This window comes from Mus musculus, chromosome 16, assembly GCF_000001635.26.
Source record: "Mus musculus strain C57BL/6J chromosome 16, GRCm38.p6 C57BL/6J".
NCBI classification, from domain to species: Eukaryota; Metazoa; Chordata; class Mammalia; order Rodentia; family Muridae; genus Mus; species Mus musculus.
This window is the reverse complement of record NC_000082.6, coordinates 11,900,247-11,921,673: the sequence shown is the minus strand read 5'-3', so window position 1 is coordinate 11,921,673 and position 21,427 is coordinate 11,900,247. Positions and strand designations below refer to the sequence as shown.

The following is a 21,427-nucleotide window of genomic DNA, read 5'->3' as shown; positions in this document are numbered from 1 at the left end:
TAGGGCAGTTTGGCAAATGCATGGGGAATTAGGAAGTGTCATGTGTCACTGGTTGGAGTGGGAGAGTACTCTTCAATACAATGGCCCATTTCCAGGAAGTTATCGGACAGGAGCACCAGAAGTAGGTTTCAATAGTTCCATTCATGGACAAGAATGATAAAAAAAAAAATGACTGGTAATTAACCATTTTGACCTACAAACGTGGCAATTTCATATAGTTCTACTTAAAAGAACAGCATTTGAGACAGTATTAAAATCCAAGTGGGATTGTGGGTCAGCTGAACTTTCGCCTCACACACATTCAGCAACATACTTACACATATAGTCATGTCTCTATATCCATGGATTTCATATCTTCAGTCTCAACTATAGATCAAAACACTTGAATTTTATGTCTATTTTGTACACATACAACCCTTTTTATTGTATGGCCTAGACAACACATTATAGTATTTATTAATACATAATATTTTATTGTATTAGGCATTGGACATAACCTAGAAATGATTTAAAGTGTATGTGTGGAGGTTATGTGCATAGCTAGGTCACCCTGGGTAATATTGAGTGTCCACAGGTTGGCCCTCTAAGGTGAGGAAATTGGGGCCAATCCACTGAGAATTTTGATGCCTGAGAATGTGTCTTACAGCATTCCTCTCTTGCCCTGGAAGCATTTCTATTGGACTAAAGTTTTTGACACTTTCATATATACGGTGCTGTGATTACGTTCACTCCTCTCCCTCTCTCTTCTCCCTCCCCTCCCCCTCCTTCCAGCTAGTCCCCACATTATCCTTATGTCCCTCCTTTTCTGTGCAGACAGGCACAAGTGCTGTGTGTCCATGCTCACAACAGCCCTGTTGCATCTAGAAGGCACCACCCACTGCTCTCTTCCCAATCCTTCAGCTCCTATAGACTTCCACCCTCTTCCGCAGTGTTCTGTGGGCCTCTGAGGGGGTGACCGAGGCCAAGACCCACACTAGTCTTTGAATAGTAATGTAAAGTTTAAAGGACAATTTAACTGTATGTCCATTTGGCAAAACACCAGCAGTAAATCGTCGCGTAGCACTGTAACTTCCCTGATAGGGACTTTTGACTAGTTCTCCAATGCCAGGCACGCACTCGGTCCTGTGGAGTGTGCCTCAGCTCACTCCTCCTGAGTGGTGAATGATCTGGCTACCTCCAAGGCAGTCCTGTCACCATTGTACCAGGAGACACATTTTGCCAGGTAGTTCAGTATTTTCTTGATGGTTAAGAATGTTAAAGACTTTTAAAAATGTTATTTGAATTTTATAATCATTCATAGTTCATCTTTTGAGAACTCTGTTCCATTTCACAGACTATTTTGAAATTGATATTTATTTTCTTTTACAGAATTATTTATTATTAGTGGGGATGTGCACATCACAGCATGCATATGGTGGTCAAAACCAAATTTTGTGAATCCGTGCTCCTTCTGCCATGGAGTTTCTGAGTTCAGACCCAGACTACCAGGGTCACATGAAAACACTTCTATCATGAGCGGCTCACTCCCTCCTCTATCAGCTTCTCAGTGTTTAGGTTTTTGTTTTGTTTTTGTTTTTTTTTTAAGCTCCTTGTACATTCTGGATATTAGCTCTCAGATTTCTTGCATTCTGTAGGCTCCCTCATTGTTGAATGGACTCCTTCTCCTTCTATCATAACTGATACTTTTGCTGACTTTCCAGGTCTCAGTTGTCACCTGTGTCCCCTGTGGAGAAATTCAAAAGAACCATTCCAAGCCCCTCTGGCTTTTAAGGTTTCCATTGAGAAGCAAGTAGTTATTCTGATGGTTCTGTAGGAGATTTTTTTGTTTGTATGTGGTTTGATGGTGCTCTCTTGAAGCTGCTAATTTTCTTTTTAAAAAAATACATTTTCTTTGTTCTGCATATTTAATGTTTTACTACAGTATGGCAGAGGGTGTTGTTTCATTTCTGATTCTGTCTATTTGGTGTTTTGTGTCTCTTACATATGCATGTGCATCTCTTTCACTGCATTTGGGTTATTTTCTTCTTTGATTTTATTGAAAATATTTTCTGTGCCTCTAGCATAGAATTCTTCTCTTTCTTCAGTGCCCACAAGTCAAAAGTTTGATTACTTTCCTGGTATCCTAAAGATCTCATGAGTTACTGATAACTGTTTTTAAAACATCATTTTCTTTGACTAAATGATCCCATTCCTCTCTTCATTTTCAACACCAATATCCCATCTTCCGCATAACCCACTCTATTAGCAAGGCCTTCCACTGAGTCTTTAGTTTTGTTAGATTTTTCATATTTCCAGCTTCATTTATATTTTTATTTCTTCCATGTTTTTCATTCTTGATTTTAATTTCCCCAAATTGTCTTCTTTTTTCCTTTCCTTCTTTCCTTTCCTTTCCTTTCCTTTCCTTTCCTTTCCTTTCCTTTCCTTTCCTTTCCTTTCCTTTCCTTATTTATTTATTTATTTATTTATTTATTTATTTATTTATTTCAACTTATTTACATTTCAAGTGTTGTCGCCTTACCAGATTCCCCCCCTTCTGGAAACCCCATATCCTATCCCACCTCCCCCTGCTTCTACGAGGGTATTCCTCCAACCTCCTGCCAACTCCCACATCCCTGCCCTCAATTCCCCTACACTGGGGCATCGAGCCTTCATAGGACCAAGGACCTCTCCTCCCATTGGTGCCTGACAAGGCCATCCTCTGCTACATATGCAGCTGGAGCCATGTGTACTCCTTCCTTGGTTTGGTGGCTTAGTCCCTGGGAGCTCTGGAGGGTCTGGTTGGTTGATAAGGTTGATCTTCCTATGGGGTTGCAAACCCCTTCAGCTCCTTCAGTCTTTTCTCTCACTCCTCCATTGAGGACCCCACACTCAGTGTAATGTATGGCTGTGAGCATCCAACTCTGTATTTGTAAGGCTCTGGCAGGGCCTCTCGGGAGACAGCTATATCAGGCTCCTGTCAGCAAGCATTTCTTAGAATCCACAATAGTGTCTGAGTTTGGTGACTGTATCTGGGATGAATCCCCAGGTGGGTCAGTCTCTGGATGGTCTTTCCTTCAGACACTGCTCTGCATTTTGTCTCCATATTTCTTCCCGTGAGTATTTTGTCCCCCTTTCTAAGAAGGACCAAAAGCACCCACACTTTGGTCTTCCTTCTTCTTGATCTTCATGTGGTCTGTGAATTGTATCTTAGGTATTTGGAGCTTTTAGGCTAATATCCACTTATCAATGAGAGCATACCATGTGTGTTCTTTTGTGATTGGAATACCTCACTCAGAATTATATTCTCTACTTCCATCCATTTAACTAAGAATTTTATTGTGTAAATATACCACATTTTCTGTACCCATTCCTCTGTTAAAGGACATTTGGGTTCTTTCCAGCTTCTGGCTATTATAAATAAGGCTGCTATGAACATAGTGGAGCATGTGTCCTTGTTATATGGTGCAGAATCTTTGGGTATATGCCCAGGAGGGGTATAGCTGGGTCCTCAGGTAATACTATATCCAAATTTCTGAGGAACCTCCAGACTGATTTCCAGAGTGCTTGTATCCCACCAGCACTGGAGGAGTATTCCTCTTTCTCCACATCCTCACCAGCATCTGCTGTCACCTGAGATTTTGATCTTAGCCATTCTAACTGGTGTGAGGTGGAAGCTCAGGGTTGTTTTGATTTGCATTTCCTGATGACTAAGGATATTGAACACTTTTTTAGGTGCTTCTTAGCCCTTTGAGTTTCCTCAATTGAGAATTCTCTGTTTAGCTCTGTTCCTCAATTTTAAAATAGGGTTATTTGGTTCTCTAGAATCTAACTTCTTGAGTTCCTTGTTTATATTGGATATTAGCCCTCCTTTGGATGCAGGATTGCTAAAGATCTTTCCCCACTCTGTTGGTTACTGTTTTCTCCTAGTGACAGTGTCCTTTGTCTTACAGAATCTTTGCAATTTTATGAGGTCCCATTTGTTGATTCTTGATCTTAGAGCATAAGCCATTGGTGTTCTGTTCAGGAAAATTTCCCCTGTGCCCATGTGTTCCAAACATTTTCCCAGTTTCTTTTCTATAAGTTTCAGTGTATCTGGCTTTATGTGGAGGTCCTTGATCCACTTGGACTTGAGCTTTGTATAGAGAGAGCATTCTTCTACATGCTAACCACCAGTTGAACAAGCACCACTTGTTGAAAATGCTGTCTTTTTTCCACTGGATGGTTTTAGCTCTTTTTTCAAATATCAAGAGACCATACGTGTGTGGGTTCATTTCTGTGTCTTCAATTCTATTCCATTTATTTACCTACCTGGCACTGTAACAATACCATGCAGTTTTTAACACAGTTGCTCTGTAGTACAGCTTGAGGTCTGGGATGCTGATTCCCCAGAAGTTCTTTTATTATTGAGAATAGTTTTTGCTATCCTGGGTTTTTGTTATTCCAAATGAATTTCGGAATTGCTTTCCAATTATATGAAGAACTGAGTTGGAATTTTGATGGGGATTGCATCTAATCTGTAGATTGCTTTTGGCAAGATGGCCATTTTTACTATATTAATCCTGCCAATCTATGAACATGGGAGATCTTTCCATCTTCTGAGATCTTCTTCGATTTCTTTCTTCAGAGACTTGAAGTTCTTGTTATACAGATCTTTCACTTGTTTGGTTTGAGTTACACCAAGATTCTTTATATTTTTTGTGGCTATTGTGAAGGGTGTCGTTTCCCTAATTTCTTTCTCAGCCTTTTTATCCTTTGTGTATATCTTTCTTATTTTCATTAGGATATTTGTGCTCTCTTGGAGTTCAGTGAGGGATTTATTCTACCCTCGTGGTTGTGGTTATGTTTTTATTTGTGTCCCCTTCAAAGTCTCTGAACCTATTAATAACCTTAAAATAATTACTTGGACTTGAGTTTAGTTAAAGTATTCTCACTGGGGTCCTTATAATGGAATTGATGACCTTTGAGGCAGGCATTGCTCTCTGCCTCAGGATGGTAAACATCAGTAAGTTTAATCAAGAAAAAAACCTCAATTTGATTTCTCCAGTATTGACTAAGTGATTTTAGTGCTATGGTGGTGTGTTCCCAATTCTTACTATGTTCTATGCTCCCTGGGAGCTTGTATCTCTACAAAGAGCTGAAACTGTACATCTGACATGTACATGAATTGAGAGGACTGGTTTAAAGTGAAAATGTTTTTTTCTTTATTCTCACTGAGAAAGGAGACAGGACTTTGATATCACCAAACTCAATAAGTGTAAAAATACTAAGATGTACCTTAGGTGGATATAGTTACTACTTATGGTTAAAAAAACAAACAAACAAAACAAAGCATTGGGAAGTATTCAGAAGCCCTTGTGGTTATCCTTAGAAGGTAATGCACAAGGGAGTGTTGCACAGTGCAGAGCTAGAAGTGGAGATAGGTGGATGAGCGGAAACCCACATAGACTGATTACATTCAAGCTACTGGATGAAAAAGGTCAGCATCCTGCCCGCCTCTCTGCCCAGGGGGCCTGCAGACTGTACCCTGCTAAAAGGCCATTGGTGACTTTCAGATCAGCAACCACAACAAACCATTTATTGAACAATTACTAGATATAATGATATATGTCTTAAGTACACCATGTCACCAAATCTCCAAGCAACTCTGTACTTAAACATGACAAGTGCTAGTTTACAGGTGAGATAAGCAGAAGGCTTTGTAATTAATGACCTTGTCTCCATTCACAGTGCCTACGGCAAGAAGAATAAATGTGGTCAGGTGATCTGAACGTCAGGTTCTGTGACTCTGCAGCCCAGAAGTAAGACAACTGCTGTTTGATAATTAAACAGGGATGTCAAATGGACACATTCACAAAGACAAGACTTTAAAAACTCATTATGGCATGGGTGATAAATACCTGTATTCCTAGTGCTTGAGAGGCTGAGAGAGAGAATTAATTGAACTCAGGAATCTAGTAAAATGTAGACAAGAAAAGAAGTTAGCCTGGAAAGATTTTAAAGAGTGGCAGTGTGGAAACTGACACCAAAGGGCAGGAAACAGGAAGAGAACTTTCAGCTCTGCCATCTTGGGAATGATGGCTGACATCAGGTAAATTACCTCCAGCTCTATGAACTCAACTTTAAAAAGGAGTGAAAATTTATTTTGTTTTGGTAATAAAATGAGAAAATATGCATAAAATATCTTAGTAGGTACTTATAAAGAAAAATCATATATTATGACACCTAAAATAGTTTTCTTTCCTATAACAAAGAACAGATAAGCTAACAATCTCTGAAGAAGGTTATAGAGATGCTAAATGGTGCAAGGACAGGAACTCACATTACTGCTGAAGAGTACAGGTCTAGCTTGGAAGTTCTCAAATATTTATCTAACGAGAGGGAAAGTGATATTACTATCAACCCATTAACATTATCACTGAAATGATACATTAAAAGTAAGCTAGGCATGGTGGCATATGCCTGTAATCTTAGCACTCTGGAGATAAAAGGCCAGCCCATGCCTCACACTGAGATCTCAAAACAGCAAAGCCAAACAAAACAATGAGTTCTCATCTTGTTGTTGGTGCGTCCGCTTTCATGAACAAAGACATTTCCAGTTCTAAAAAAAACTACCAGTTTGCTTTTCCCTTAAAACATACAAATAGAAAAACAAAAACAAACAAATAACAATAACAAAAACAATCTCAGGGGCTGGGAAAATGGCTTAATGAATTGCTTCACAAGCATGAAACTCTGAATTCAATCCCAGAACAGGCATAAAAAAATGCTGCCCTAGTGCTGTGTGTACTGGAGAACCACAGACAGGTGAATCCCCGAGGTTCCCTAGACAGATAGCAAGATAGCCTACTTGATGAGCTCCAGACCAGTGAGAGGCCCAGTTTAAAAAAAAAAGAGTGGGAAAGTCCCCGAGGAATGACACAACTGTTGTCCTCTGGCCACACATGCAAACACATCATGTACATGAACACAAACAGGAATATACACACGTGCACACACAAACATGGCAGAGACCAAGTTTGCAAAAGTGAAAACCTTGTGCCTTTTCTGGACTCCCCTCTTTCCCTATCCCCAAACACCCCCATGTGCAAGTCAGGACTGAGTAAAGGTGAGAGACATTTGAACCCAGAGCACTGAAGAGGCACACTTGCGTTGAGAATATTGTCCTTCATTCCAGACAACACCACCTTGAACTATGCTCCCAACTGTGGGGTTTGGAAATTTTAGAAGAAAACTCTCTTATGGTCTTTACTGAAAGCAACAGAATCAATAGCACATGCCTATATCCATAGAATGGCTTATCTGAAGGAAATTGCCCATGTGATTCTGGAAGCTAGCAGGTCTAAAATCGACATTGTGAACTGGCAGGCTTAGGACCCCAGGACAAGCACGGAAGGCTACAGGATGAGCAGTGGTGACTCTCTAAGTTCACTAGGCTGAGGTCCTCTTGCCCAGGAAGAGGTCAGTTTCTTCTCCATCCAGCCCCTCAGCTGTCTGAATGAGACCTATGATGGTTGATACTGATTGCCAAATTGATAGAATTCAGAACTGTGTAGGAAAGAAGCAATTGGGTGTGGAGGTCCAGCCTCAGCATGAGGAGGGTCCCAGGAAAGCGGGAATGGGAGTGGCAGTGGTTCAATAAAGATCCGAGTCAGTAGTGGATGCAACTGTCAGTTCAGGTGCTCTCTCTGTTCCCGAGGACTCTCACCATTCTTCCCTTTTTCCTTTCTCCCTCTTTTTCCTTCTTCTCATCATTCTTTTTCCTTCTTCCTTTTCATTTTTTTGGCTTCTCTGGACCAGACAGCCTGAACAGTTTTTTTATTTACTAAAGCAAGATCATCAACATTGTTAATATTTTTTTAAAAGTCCTTAAATTTCATAAATTCTATGAATCCAGGATCATTAGTTCTAACCTCTGACTCCTTAAAACGGAAACTAAACACAAAGCAAAAGCACATTTCTTTATGGTTTTTACGGTCTGTCTTCATGAGTGCTGGGCACAGCTCTTATGTTTTCCTGGCACGGCAAACAGCAGTCTTTAGTCACTATTTTCATGTAAGAACAAAAAGGTGACAGACTACTAAGGTTAAAACAATTTCTTACAAAATGTTAAAATGTCTGCAAGTAAAGTAGGCATTGCTGTCTTCAATCCTTCAAGTAGCTAGGAGAACACAGTCCATCATCTTTTAATTCTCTGATCTTTGTTTTCTTGTCCCGACAACTCCATGGCCTCATGCACGCTCCGAAGACTATTCCTCTCTAGATCACATACACACCTTCCTCCTTTAAGATAAACCCATCATCGTTGCTTGTTATCTATAGATTCCTTCTTTTCCTATTCATGTCTTTTCTTCTTGAGAACATTTTAGCTCTCTGTCCTTGATATCCTCAGATTCACCCTGGCTAATTAATGCAACAGTCATTGGATCAGAATGTTCAGGTATCTCCTCATAATTTCAAGTTCAAGGCCAAGTCTCTAAATGAGCAATTTCTTCAAAGGGCCATGTAGGCTTTTATGGCCTCTGTGGTTATATTGTCTAGATACTTTTCCATGGCCCTAAAGGCCAAGCGAAGGCCTGTTCCCCATCCTCCACAGCCTCGTGACAACCTCCAGTCCTCACTTCTGAGATCCATGTCTGTTCATTTATTGTGCAGTCATTAGCTCTGAGCAATGAGGGAAGTACATTGCCCAGAAAGAGAGATTGAGTGTAAAATAGAAGAGACAGCAGATCAGCTTCAGGGCAACAGCAACCATCAGCCCTGTCATTGTTGCAGGGGCAGGAATTGTGTCACACATCCCCTTACGCAGCCATGCTGGACCAGCATCTGGGCATGTCTGTGAGGGGTTCTCTGATGAGATGCCAACTGAGGTGAGAAGGCAGAACTGAGCGAATGCTACACATGGCCATCCGGGGCTTCGACTGAATGAGGAAGATGGACACTCATCTCTCTGTGTCCTGACTGCAGATGCTGTGGCCAGCTGCCTCATCTCCTGCAGCCATGCTTTCCCCGCCTCAGATTGTGAGTCAAACATACAGTTTTTTTAATTTAAATTGCTTCTTGTCTGGTCTATTAGTCACTTTTCTGTTGTGATAAAACACCATGACCAGGAGCAACTTATAGAAGAAAGAACTTATCTGAGCTTACAATTCCCAAGGGACATCATGGCAGCATGAAGCAGGCACCATGGCAGGAACAGCTGTGAGCTCACATCTGGAATGGCAAGCAGGAAGCATAGCAACCTCAGAATAGTGCAAGACTTTAAACTCTCTAAGGCTGTCTCCAGTGCTATACTCCCTTGAGCAAGGCTGCATCTCCTAAGCCACCCAAACAGCGCCATCAAGAGCAAGGAGAAAGCAACTGTGCTGGCTTGAATGGGAATGGCCCCATAGGCTCATATATTTGAATGTTTGGTCATCAGGAAGTGACGCTATCTGACAGGAATTATGAGGTGTAACCTTGTTGGAGTAGGTGTAGCATTGTCGGCGAAGTGTGTCAATGAGGGTGGGCTCTGGGCTTCCAAAAGCTCAAGGCAGGCCCATTGTCTTTCTCTCTTCCTGCTGCCTATAGATCTGGATATAAGACTCTCAGCTACTTTTCCAGCACCATGTCTGCCTGTGTGCTGCCACGATCATTGCCATGAAGATAATGGACTAAACTTCTGAGACTGTAAGCAAGTCCCTATTAAATGTTTGCCTTTGTAAGAGTTGCTGTGGTAATGGTGTCTCTTCACAGCAATAGAACACTGACTAAGACAGTAACTAATACAAGGTCTGCCACACTATGGAAAGTAAAAGTGCAAATAAAAACTCATGGAAAATCATCGATTCAGAAGTAATCAGAGCAAAGCTTGACCTGGCCCTATAGCCTACTAAAGTGACATAACATCACAGAGCCTCACCAAGAATACTGCTGACCTTAGACAAGGCACTTTTCCGTACATCAGGCCTCAGCTTCTTATCTGCATTCTAGAATGTTTCAATTGGTTCTAGCCACAGACACCTTGAGGAAGAGCTGGCTCCACTACTACCCAAACTACATTCTGAGGACAGAAAAGTCTATTACCCTATAAGGACACTCATGGGGTGGGATGGCATACCAGCTAGTGACTGTCACCCTTCTAAAATCTACCCCTCTCCTCCCACCCCACTCCTGGTAACAGTTTTCTATTTAGAAGACCACATTTCAAAGGTGCTGTGCAAAGAAAGAACTAGATCCATATATTTAATGAGTTGAGAGACTTGTGGATACAAAAATTACTGCCTGAGATGTAGGCTAGGGCTGAGTCCCTCGGAAGTATCAGGGCTTTGGCTCTCAGCCATTCACTTTCACTTTGCCCATTTCGTCAGATCCCTCCTCATGTCCAGGTTGTATGTGGCAAATAGAGGTATGATGATTAATAATTACCATGGCTAATATACTTACTACTTGCCACTGCAACTGTTACTTTAAGCAGTTTGACATACAAATCCATCAACTCTTGTTACTTTGTTCACGACTATGGCAGAAACGGATCAGAGAAAGGTTTTTATGTTGCAGATGCTTGCACAGGAACTTAGCCAAACATCACAAAGATGTATGGCACAGGAGCTTCTCACCTCAAGAAGGGCAAGCGGCACACTGTCACAGGAAGTGTTTAGGAACAAGATTATCTCCAAGACACGCCTTCCAAAGACCTTTATTCTTTAACCTGGAATCACCTTCTAAAGTTCTCTGAACCTCCCAAACCACTGCCATTTGTTAAGTTTTAAACCCAGGACATGGGTGAGGTGCCAGTTTAGCACATCAAAGTGGACCTGGCCTCCAGGTTCTTCCAGCAGCCTCAGTTCCTACCTGATATAGGGTATGGCTGGCATATCCCACCCTTTACCCTGAACACTCCAGCCCAGAGGCTGGGCTGCCCTTCCCCCCCCCCCCAGGGGCTCTTCCCTATATAGTCCAGACATTTTGTTACCCAGCCTTTTTGTACCTTTGGCCTCCTGGCTGCTGCACCTGGTTCTTTTCTTCCCTCCTTCTCCTTACCCCTTCCCCTTGCCCAGTATTAGATTTTCACAGATGTCTCAGCTTTTGGCTACACTCTCCCACAGATAAGCTTTCTCCTCCACCACACCTAGGGGGAATTCATATCCTTTCCCTTCCTTTTTATTTCTTTTTCTTTCGTTCACAACTAGCTGGGGACAACTTCCAACATGAGCCTACGGGAGACATCTTATGTGCAAATTACAACATCATCTAACTTTCTCACCAACCCAATAACCCTAGGTATTGTTATTGTTCTCATTTGACAGGTAGGAAAACTGAGGTGCAGAGCAACTAATTTTTAAGATCATACCTAAAGTAAGTGGTAGTATTAGGATAAACCCAAGTAGCTGAGACACAAGCTCATTTGTATTTCTGTCCTAAATTGCTAGGACTTATATCTGACTCTAGTTCAAGGTCATGGGACATCATCCTAGCTCTGTTAACCATACGAACATTTCAGGCTTACACTTGTTGAGAAGAAAATTTAGCAACTTGGCAGATCCTAGGAATTCCCCTGTAGTGCTTAATAAATGTATCCTCTTTTTGGAGATCTGAATTTAACATTTTCCACCTCGAAATCTGGATTGCTACCAAGTGTGAGGGTTGTAGTCCAGTGTAACGGCTTTTGAGTTGGATAGATTTTGTCTTGCTCACCTGCAGCTCTTAGCTTTCAGGAGTTGTGTCTCTCTCTGAGTGTCAGTTTCCCCATCTGACAAGTGCAGTCAATGAGGTAACAAGCAAAACACAAAGTACTTCGGGCAATGCCTGTTACCCAGCAACAACAGTGACAGAATGACAGTGGCAATGTCCAGGCAGTCAAGATGCCTTAAAGACTCTTGAGATTATGGTGGGCAGTTTGGAAGGGTTGCAACATAAAACTTAGGACATCAAATTGAAATGGAATTTCAGATAAACAATATTTTAAAAATAACTGCTTAAGTATCTCCCAAATACTGCATGAGATATATTTAAGCTAAACGTGGGTTTTGTTGGGTTTTTTTGTTTGTTTGTTTTTGTTTTGTTTTTTCCTATTCTTGTTAACCTGAAATCCCAAATTATGAAGCGGCCCGATGCGTGTTACATAAGACAACTCCAGGCCTCAAAGCCTCAACCCCCAGTCTGTTCCAGTGAAAGTTGGATCCTGACCCCGGGAGGATCCCACTAGGGGTGGCAATCTCCGTGTTCTGCCCAGGCAGTACTAGCAGCACCCAGAGCGGCCCCGCCCCGCCCGGCCCTCCTGGAGGGCAGGTTCCAGAAGCTGTTCCAGGCGGGGCTGCCGGGTGGTGTGGAGTCGCTCCCTCCTCTCACAGAACGTGCCCAGGCAAGGCCAGTCGCTCGCCATGTCCGCTATGGAGGCGGCGGATGTTTTCCACAGAGCCCGGGGCAGGACCCTGGACGCGTTTTCCTCAGGTACTGCTTGGCTCTTCGCCTGGGAAGGGGGGCACTCCAGAGCTGCAGAACCTTCCGCGAGGGGAACCTTCCGGTCGCGGGCGCTCACTTCTATCCGGATCCCTTCGTGGGTTGCACACAGCACCGGGGACCGTTGTCGGAGTTGTTCCTCCCTCGCAGTGTTGGGTGCTTCGCTGGCCTTGACTTGACCTTGCAAACCACAAACTTAAAAAATAAAGCAAACAAACTAAACAGAAGCGGGGCGGAGGTGGCAGAGAAGTGAATGACTGCTTGGGCTCTGCTACGGGGCCTGTCTTCTCTCTTCCTTGGCAAGCTTCTGCGGGGCAGCTGACAAGCGCTGTGTGTGTCAGGGGCTGTCAATTGTAGTGAGAGTGTTTTTATATCCAGTTGCTTACTGTAACCGTAGAAAGGGAAGGCATTCTGGTCCAGGTAGCGTTCTTGGAAGTTGGGCTTAGATAATCTGACCCAGTCTTGCCTCAAAGGGAGCGTTGTTAACACATCAGACTATTTCTGTAACCTTGGGTGTGGAACACATGCTGGGTGTTAAGCAAATGATAGGCCCCAGCAACTCAGAGGATACCGGATTGGTTCCTGTTTCCCTGTGTTTCCTTTGGATCTTTGGGGTTGATTCTTCTCTGGCACTTGGCTTAGAATCACAGGAACGCTCGCCTTGTTATCCAGCCTCTAATTTGCCTGAACTGCTCTGAAAAAAGAATCAGGCCCGTTCCAAACCCGGAGGGCCTTGGCACCTGCTCTCCTCTGCTCACCTGGTGGGACTTGGAAGTCTGGCACCTTCTCAGCCTTCACATCCTATTTTCAGGTTCATTTCCTCAGACTTACCTCTGCCTAGCTAGCCAAAGAAGATCAATCCTACAGTTCTCTGCTAGGCCTTTGTTTCTTTTCCCCTCCTTGCAGTTCAAGGTTCTGCACAGGTGCGCACAGCCAAAAATCCACTGATGGTGGACTGGGGAAAGTCCAGTCTGCAGTGTTGCCATTTTCTACAGATTTTAATGTGTCTTAGGTTTTTGTTTGTTTGTTTTCCCAGCCTACATGTTTTTGAGATGCCTCCTATTCTAAGTAGTTCTCCTTCCTTCCTTCCTTCTGAACAGTATCCCATTGATTGCGCATTCGTGCTGTATGTTTTGTTAATGGATGTGCTGAGTTTTACCAACTTGGTGTCTTTCTTGTCTTTGCTTCTCCAGATTTCTCTTTGCCACAGTGCTCTAGGAGCGACTGCTTGCAGGAATGAACTCTTTGTCCTGATCCTTAGATTGGCAGGAGAGCTGGGCAAGAAGACACTCAGCCAACCAGAAGCTCCCACGGGAGATTAGGGGGAGGAGAAACAAACACCTGAATGTGTATTCCTGCACTTGATGCCCTTCCAGGGTTCCCCTTTGTAGACTGTATTCCTCCCTAGAAGGCCCTGTTTCTCCCAACAGTCTTTATGTTCTTAGACTCTGTTCCCAGATGGAGGTATCTGAATGACAGTGGCTCTATCTTTTGGCTGCTTAATGTTCCTCATAGTCTCTTTATATTCATCTCATCCCAGATAATCCCTTTGAAAATGACTCAGGCATTTTCTTAGTTTTAGTATATTTACTATTCCTCCCTTGGTCCTGACTGATACAATGACCATTTAGTTACGTGCTTTTCATTCTTGTAAACAGTATTATAGTAAGCCTTTTTGTACAACTGTCTTTTATAAACACATGGGAGAATTTCTTCTGGAGCAGGGATGTGGGTTATAGAGTATAATCATCCCCAGATTTACCAGGTATAGCTATATTACCTTCCAGAAGTGGTGGCACACACCTTTAATCCCAGCACTTGGGAGGCAGAGGCAGGCAGATTTCTGAGTTCGAGGCCAGCCTGTTCTACAGAGTGAGTTCCAGGACAGCCAGGGCCATTCAAAGAAACCCTGTCTCAAAAAACAAACAAAAAAATAAATAAAAAATAAAAAGGGGGGGTGTAACTGTTTATTCCCTCTAGTAGACTGGAAGAGTTTCCTGCTATCAGCTTCTCTCCAGTCTGAGAAATATCATGTTTCATTTACACTCTCTAGTAAGCTGGGAAGAATAGAGAAGAAAAGGGTGACAAATTCCCAGACCTCAAACTCCAAATCTAGGCATGGAGCCATGGCACAGAAGTAGGAATCCTTGGCACCCAATGGCCACTGCAGTAGGAGGAGTTGGGACTGTGTGTACTGTCCATGCTTGATGAGGGGGAGAGCATTGACTGACATCAGAATAAGGAATAGAATCAAATGAATGAAATGGATTTGAGATACCGTCTGGAATGCTGAACACTGGTCATTTAGAGAGGCAGGGATGTGTGCCACACAGTGGGAGTAGACAGTGCTGCCTTAAGATCTGGAGACATTATTCTGAAGGGAACAATGTACCCTGTGGATGGTTCCTGTGCATTGTCTGTGCTGTGTTCCTTAGCATGTGTTTCCATTCAAATGAGTGCAGCATACAGCGAAGATTCCAAAACAGAAACAGCCAGAAATTATTGAAAAACCAGCAGCCAGCCTTGGCACCAAAGCCTGGCAGGAAGGCTTAGGTGTGTGTGTGGAGGAACATGGTATCAGATGCCACAGAAATGTACATAGTTGTACTCAGAGATGCCCCCAGGACAGTCAGTTACTGTGGGAAGTAGAGCCTGAGTCTATAGAGACAGATCTCACACCTCCTTCAGAGGTGTTCAGTTAACTCAAGCAGCTGTCCCAGGTTTACATTGCACTCATCCCCAGGAATTAGCTACCTGAGCGACAGAGCCCCAATTTCTCCAGGAGTTTGATAAGTGAGTCTCAGTTTCAGCCATCCTTCCTTGTTAACATAATCCGCTCTGCTCTGCTGATGAGGGCTCACATTCTTAAGGCGTGTTCAGATACTCATTTTAATTAGGCAAATTGATAATTATAGTTCCTTGACACATATCCTAATTAAGATTCTTTTTCATCTAGCATGTAACTTCCTTCTCAGAGGTTTGCCACATCTGTTCTGAAGGAATTCTGAAAGGGAGAAATCACAGGACAAAGGTGCTTTTTAAAATTGTATTTGAGGGCTGGTGACATGGCTCAGAGGGTAAAGGTGTTTGCCACCAAGGCTGACAACCTGACTTTGATTACCAGAACCCACATGTTAGACAACTAACTGCCATAGGTTGTCCTCTCACCTCCAGGTGAGTGCCATCTGTCACCCCACAAAATAATAAAATTGAATTTAATTGTTCTAAGGTCCTAAACTTATTTGTTCTTATTTTATCCTATCAGGATATTTCTACCTTCTTGGGTAGCTTTCTTTAAAGAATTGTTTGGGGAACTGGAGAGGCTCAGCAGTTAAGAATACTTCTACTCTACTGGAGAACCCGGCTTCAATTCCTAGAATCCAAATCAGGTGGCTTACAAACACTTGTAACTGTAGATCAGGGGGATCTACACCCTCTTCACAGGACCCAGACACATGTGGTGTGTACTCACACAGGGAAACAGGAACAGAGATAAAAAATAAAAATAAATTTTAAAGGAGTGCATTTTTAAAATAATAAATAAAAGATTGTCTCTCTCAACGTTTTGCACCTCTGCAGCTGCCTTGTAGGAACTGATGGTTTTTGTTAATTCTGAACATTTCTCAGTTTTCCCTGTAAATCCTCTCACTGGTGAGAGTAAGTGGACTCTCAGTAGAAATAATCAAGCTTAAACAGTTGTAACAGGGCAGGAGATGAAGTGAGCGCTTCAGTTGTGCCTTTTCATTTAGGACAAATTAGTTCTTCCTTATTTGATCAGGGATCTGTTCAATAGAAGCTGTGGGAGTGGACAGATTTGGCCCAACAGCCGAAATCGATCCCGAGTTTAATCCCAGTAGCTGAGCTTTGGTTGGTTGTGGAAGGCCCTGTGGTGATAACTGAGCAGTATGCAATTAACCAGGGAAGCTGGACCTCAGTGACTGTTGATTGACTAAGTGACTGTAGCCAGTTAAATTGTTTCTTGTGTTACTCACTTCTGTGCTGCTTGGCCAATGCTGGAGCTCTCAGTGCTGGCTCTAAGAGCTGCCTACTCACAAGTCATTTTTGCTTTGTTTTGCTTTGATCAAATAACAGAGCTAAATTCAATTGGCCAAAGGACGTTCCCTCATAATAGTCCCTGTGAGTAAAGAGGACTGTTCCTCATTGTAATTACCAGCTAAGGGAACTGCTCAACAGTGCACATGTGCACGTTTAAAAAGGGCACACTTTAAAAAAAAAAAAACTAATTTTTAAATGAGTTTATTTGAGAATGGCTCTAGCCGAGGCTGGAACTAATACACCTCCTGCCTCAGTTTCCCTAGTGCCTGAATGACTTCTGGGTACCACCAGAACCTTGCTGGGTCTCTATGTTTAAACACTTCATTGGGATCTTATTTACTGTAACATTCTTTCCTATTGCGCTTACAGCTTGCTTTCAATAATGTTCCAGAGTGATGCAGGCGTGCAGGACTTTAACGCAGTATTCTGTCCACCTGCAGTCTGGAAGTGTCCCTACTCCTACTTGTCACGGGTGCCACTACATTCCTGTGCAGATAAGTCTCATTTGGACAGTTCCTGTGAATGGAGTCATATGTGGCCCTTTCCTGGTTGGCTTCACCTCGGAATGCTTCAGAAGTCATCCGCACTGTAGCGAGTAGCTAGGGCTTTGTCTCCTTTGCTTCATCCCATCTAATGTGGGAATAACCAAATTTGTGTGTCCATGCACTGATAAATATTTGGATTCTTTTTATTTTGATGGGTATTCATTAAGACACCGTTTAAGTGAGTAGCTACTATGAACAGAACAAGTGTTTAAAATTTTTTGTAGGTTTAGAATTTCTGGGTCATGCAGTAGCTGTGCTGCTATTTTACCTCCTGAGCAGCAGTGCCTGTGAGTAACCCGAGGAAGAAGCGTTTCTTTTGGCTCACAGTCAGAGGTATAGTTCTTCACGGCAGGGGCATGGTGACAGAGGGGTCCCAGCTGTGGCAGCTGAAGGCAAGGCAGGAGGTGTATTGCACCCATATTCAGGAAGCAGAGAGAGAGGAACAATGGATGCTGCACTCGGTTCTCCCCCCTTCTTCAGTTCAGTGCATTGAGTGGTGTCGTCTGTATTCAGAGTTGGTCTTCCCTCGTCAGTAAAACCTTTCTGGAAATACCCTCATAGACACACCCAGAGGTGTTTCCACAGTAATTCACTAACTCCAATGAAGTTGATTAGCCATAACAAATAGTGTTGGGTTTCTATGTACTTAATGGTCACTGGTAGACCTCAGAAGAAATACTTACTAAGATCATTAGCTATTTTAAAATTGTGGGGTTGTTTGTTTGTTTGTTTTTTAATAGTTGAGCCAAAAGAGTTCTTATTTCTGGACCAGGCTCCTTTCTTACTGAATGTATGATGTACAGATACTGTCTTCAAAATGGATTTTAGGTTATGATGAAGTGCAGCTGATCAGCTTTTTTTTAAAATCATGTCACAGCTACAAAATATTTCTTTTCCTAAGTTGCAGATCACAAAGACAGTATTTAATATATTTTATGGTAAGAACTCTTTTTTTTTTTACTGTTATCAACTGCTATATCAATCTAATGCTAAATTTTTTTAAAATTGGGTATTTATTTCGTTTACATTTCCAATGCTATCCCAAAAGTCCCCCACCCGCTCCCCCACCCACTCCCCTACCCACCCACTCCCACTTCTTGGCCCTGGCTTTCCCCTGTACTGGGGCATATAAAGTTTGCGTGTCCAATGGGCCTCTCTTTCCACTGATGGCCGACTAGGCCATCTTCTGCTACATATGCAGCTAGAGACACGAGCTCCAGGGGGTACTGGGTAGTTCATATTGTTGTTCCACCTATAGGGTTGCAGATCCCTTTAGCTCCTTGGGTACTTTCTCTAGCTCCTCTATTGGGGGCCGTGTGACCCATCCAATAGCTGACTGTGAGCATCCACTTCTGTGTTTGCCAGGCCCCGGCATAGTCTCACTAGGGACAGCTCTCTCTGGGTCGGTAAGAACTCTTATTTAAGACAAGCAGTCCTTTCTCTTTTAAGTTCATAGAGACCCAGTGAGATGACTTACTGGGTAAAAGCACTCACCATGAAAGCCAGGTGACTGGACCTCCATCTCTGGAACAGACAGAAAGCTGGATATTGTAATATACATCTGTACCCCCAGCACTCCCACAGCGAGATGGGAGACAAAACCAGGGGAATTGCAGACCACGCAGCTTGGCAGCCAGGTATCCTGGAACATACTGCACAGAAAAAGCAAGAGAACCAGCCTCAGAAATAGATGCAAGGCAAGAACTGACTTGCAAAAATCGTCCTCTGGCCTCCTTAGGTGTGCTGTGGCACATGGGTGCCCTCCCCAGTAATAAAGTAAGTTAAAGAAATCAGTTTACACGGCTGAGGATGGAACCCACTCCTTAGGCATGCTAGGCAAGGGCTCAACCACTGACCTCCCCTCCCAGCCCCTCGAGGTGATGTCTCTGTGACATAGAGGAAGGGTCTAGTTATTAGGAAGCTCCCTTTGTTACTTTCTTGTCTACCTATAGTTAAACAGTTTAAAACAGAAAGAATGCACTGAAGATTTTAACATTTCATCCCATGAAGACCATAACTGCACACATTTACCCATCCTTTTTAGGTCAGGCCAAGCACCTGTCTTGGCCTGAATGTATAGATAGACCTGGTGTGACTTTTTTATATAAGCACCAATGAAAGAATCTTTTCCAGTTGCGCATATTCCCCCAGCTCACCCCCATAGAGATGTAGTCAATTAAAAAGCAGTTGAGAAGCACTCTGTGGGGAGTTCTTAGATTTATATCTTTTCCTTTCTGACATTTGTCTTCCAAACACCCAATTTCATGGTGTTTTATATTTCCCAGCTCACGTTTATTGAGGCTCTCCCCAAAACTTTCATCTTCATTAGAGACACACTTAGAGTTGGAAACAACTGTCCGTGTTCTTCTGCTTCACACACGTCATTGAACCAGGCAACTTCTAAGTAAGCAGCAGCACCAGCAGACTGCAGACAGGTCACGGGAAGCACATGGTGAGCCAAGCAAGCCACTGAGGGCCTGGCGCACAAGTGTGTATCATGCAGGAGCGTGGAATGAATACCAACAGCGGCTGGACCACTAGCTGACCTCTGAATGACATGGTCATTTTCAGAAAGCTTACAAAGTGCTAGCCAGACCTTCCAGGTACCCCTGGATTTCTGTTCAGAGTAGAATTTTCTTACAGGGAAGGCTGACAGACAACTTTTATGTCTATGCACTGCCCACATTTTAACTTTGCCACGTGCTTCAGTGAGAAAGGGGCATTGATGTAGAGCTGGAACGATGGCTGTCCCCAGCTGCCTGGGAACTCCTGCCTTGTGCCCCTCCCCCCAGGCAAGTTTGGTGTATGGATAGGTCAGACACCTAGGAAACAAATGACCACATTCTGCACAGCCTTCTTTAAGAAAAGAAAAACAATTCTTTCCATCCCAATACCACCTGGCCTCATGTATAAAGTGCGTGCAGAGCTTGGTGGATGTGCCTGAAGGCACAGCTAACCATCACACACTGGCTTTGGTTTATGCTGGCTTCCCGTACCTAGGGGCACCAAGGCATTTCATGGTGTAGGTTTTTACCCTAGTAAATGGACAGGGCCATAGGCTTATGATGACAAGTCCCTTACCTTTGCTGCCGAGTGACCCTGGTGCAGAGCAAGGTTTTCACCTGCCCAGGCTGCTCCTTCTCCAGGGTTTTCCAGCCCATCTGTTTACCCGAAGCAGAGGGACATTAGTGGTCTTTGTGTTGTCTATCTCTCTTCTGTTCAACTTATCCCTGGCCTTGTGCGTTCCTCCTTGAGGGCACACTGACTTTGTCTGCTCTTCTACCCAGTTGCCACCACAAGCACCCTGGCCACGCCCAGGTCACCTGGGACTGACCCAGTTCCAGCAACTTTATGCATGCACTCTTGCCCTGCCACTTCCTCAGTGACACCGTGGAGCTGTTGGGGGTTGTTTTGTCCATGTTGTTTTCAGTACTGAGGTAAAATTCAGGGCTTCCCACATTCTGGGGGTAGATCTTTCCCATGGGGCCCCAAGACAAACTGCCTCAAATGAGTTTGGGATCTGTCCCCCGCGCCCTCTCCGGCCCCCACTAGGTTTTTCTCTGTCTTTCTCCCCTGTGCCATCTCAAGGTTGCAGTTGAAGAAGCCTGCGTTGCTCATCTTTTATAACGTAGGCCTCAACACTTGCTTTAACCCATCCTTTCCTTGATTACACTTAGGGCAGATTGCAATGCACTCTCTCCTTAGGATTCTGTGGTCTTTCCTACTTCTGGACATTGGCTGGTGGTCAAACCCACTCAGGAGTCATGTGATTGTGTGGAAATAGATGGGTCCCCACATGTGTTTCTGCCCCACATATTGTGCATTCTCTGGACAAAAGGAAACTGAAACCAACGTGTTAGACAAACCATTAGCATTCCTCACACCCACACTGGACAGTCATGCAGTGTGCACCTCTCAGAAGCACTGCGGGATGAAGCCTTCCCATCAGATAGGTGCCGTCAGCTGGAAGGACTGGTAACTTCTTTCTGTATTCAAGGACTCTGCCTGGCAGGTGCCTTCAGGGCTACGTCTGCCCAGAGGAGGCACCACTTCCCTCAAGCTTCAGTGAGCCAGCAACTGCCAGCGTCTTGGTGGGAAACAGGGACATGGGCAGAGGCCAACCAACAGCTATCCAAAACAGGCATCCCAAAAGGTCCTGGAAATGTCTTACTGTTCGCCAATAATGCTAAGAGTCACCTGGCCAAGAAGTCTTGGCCTATTTGCTGTCTTGCCTCCAAAGAATTTGGCAGGCCTTCACTTTTGGGTGGTAAGTGTGCCAACCAAGCTATGACTCAGACGGTCTTTGTGTCTCAAAATCATTTTTTTGTTGTTTTTGGGTTTTTTTGTTTTTGTTTTGTTTATTTGTGCATTTGAACTAAAATGTGGGTAAATTTGTCCTGGTACCTGGG

The 21,427-nt window shown here is 43.5% G+C and overlaps 1 protein-coding gene and 1 long non-coding RNA gene across 6 annotated transcripts in view; one reads left to right on the top strand and one right to left on the bottom strand.

Moving 5' to 3' along the window:
• Gm9961 (predicted gene 9961) overlaps positions 1–20,310 on the bottom strand; it is a 29,231-nt gene extending 8,921 nt beyond the window's left edge. The window contains exons 1-2 of the long non-coding RNA NR_033509.1: positions 20,100–20,310; positions 18,513–18,670 (exon numbers count right to left, since the gene is read on the bottom strand). This is a non-coding gene — a long non-coding RNA (predicted gene 9961). The remainder of the gene's footprint in view (positions 1–18,512; positions 18,671–20,099) is intronic.
• The window catches only part of Cpped1 (calcineurin-like phosphoesterase domain containing 1), a 105,793-nt gene continuing 96,563 nt past the window's right edge, over positions 12,198–21,427 (top strand). For 3 of the 5 annotated variants that reach the window (XM_006522014.3, XM_006522016.3, XM_006522015.3), the window contains exon 1: positions 12,198–12,408. In XM_006522014.3, coding sequence (XP_006522077.1) covers positions 12,339–12,408 — 70 coding nt within the window. In that variant the 5' untranslated portion in view covers positions 12,198–12,338. The remainder of the gene's footprint in view (positions 12,409–21,427) is intronic. The other 2 variants (XM_006522013.3, NM_146067.3) reach the window with 2 other exon arrangements.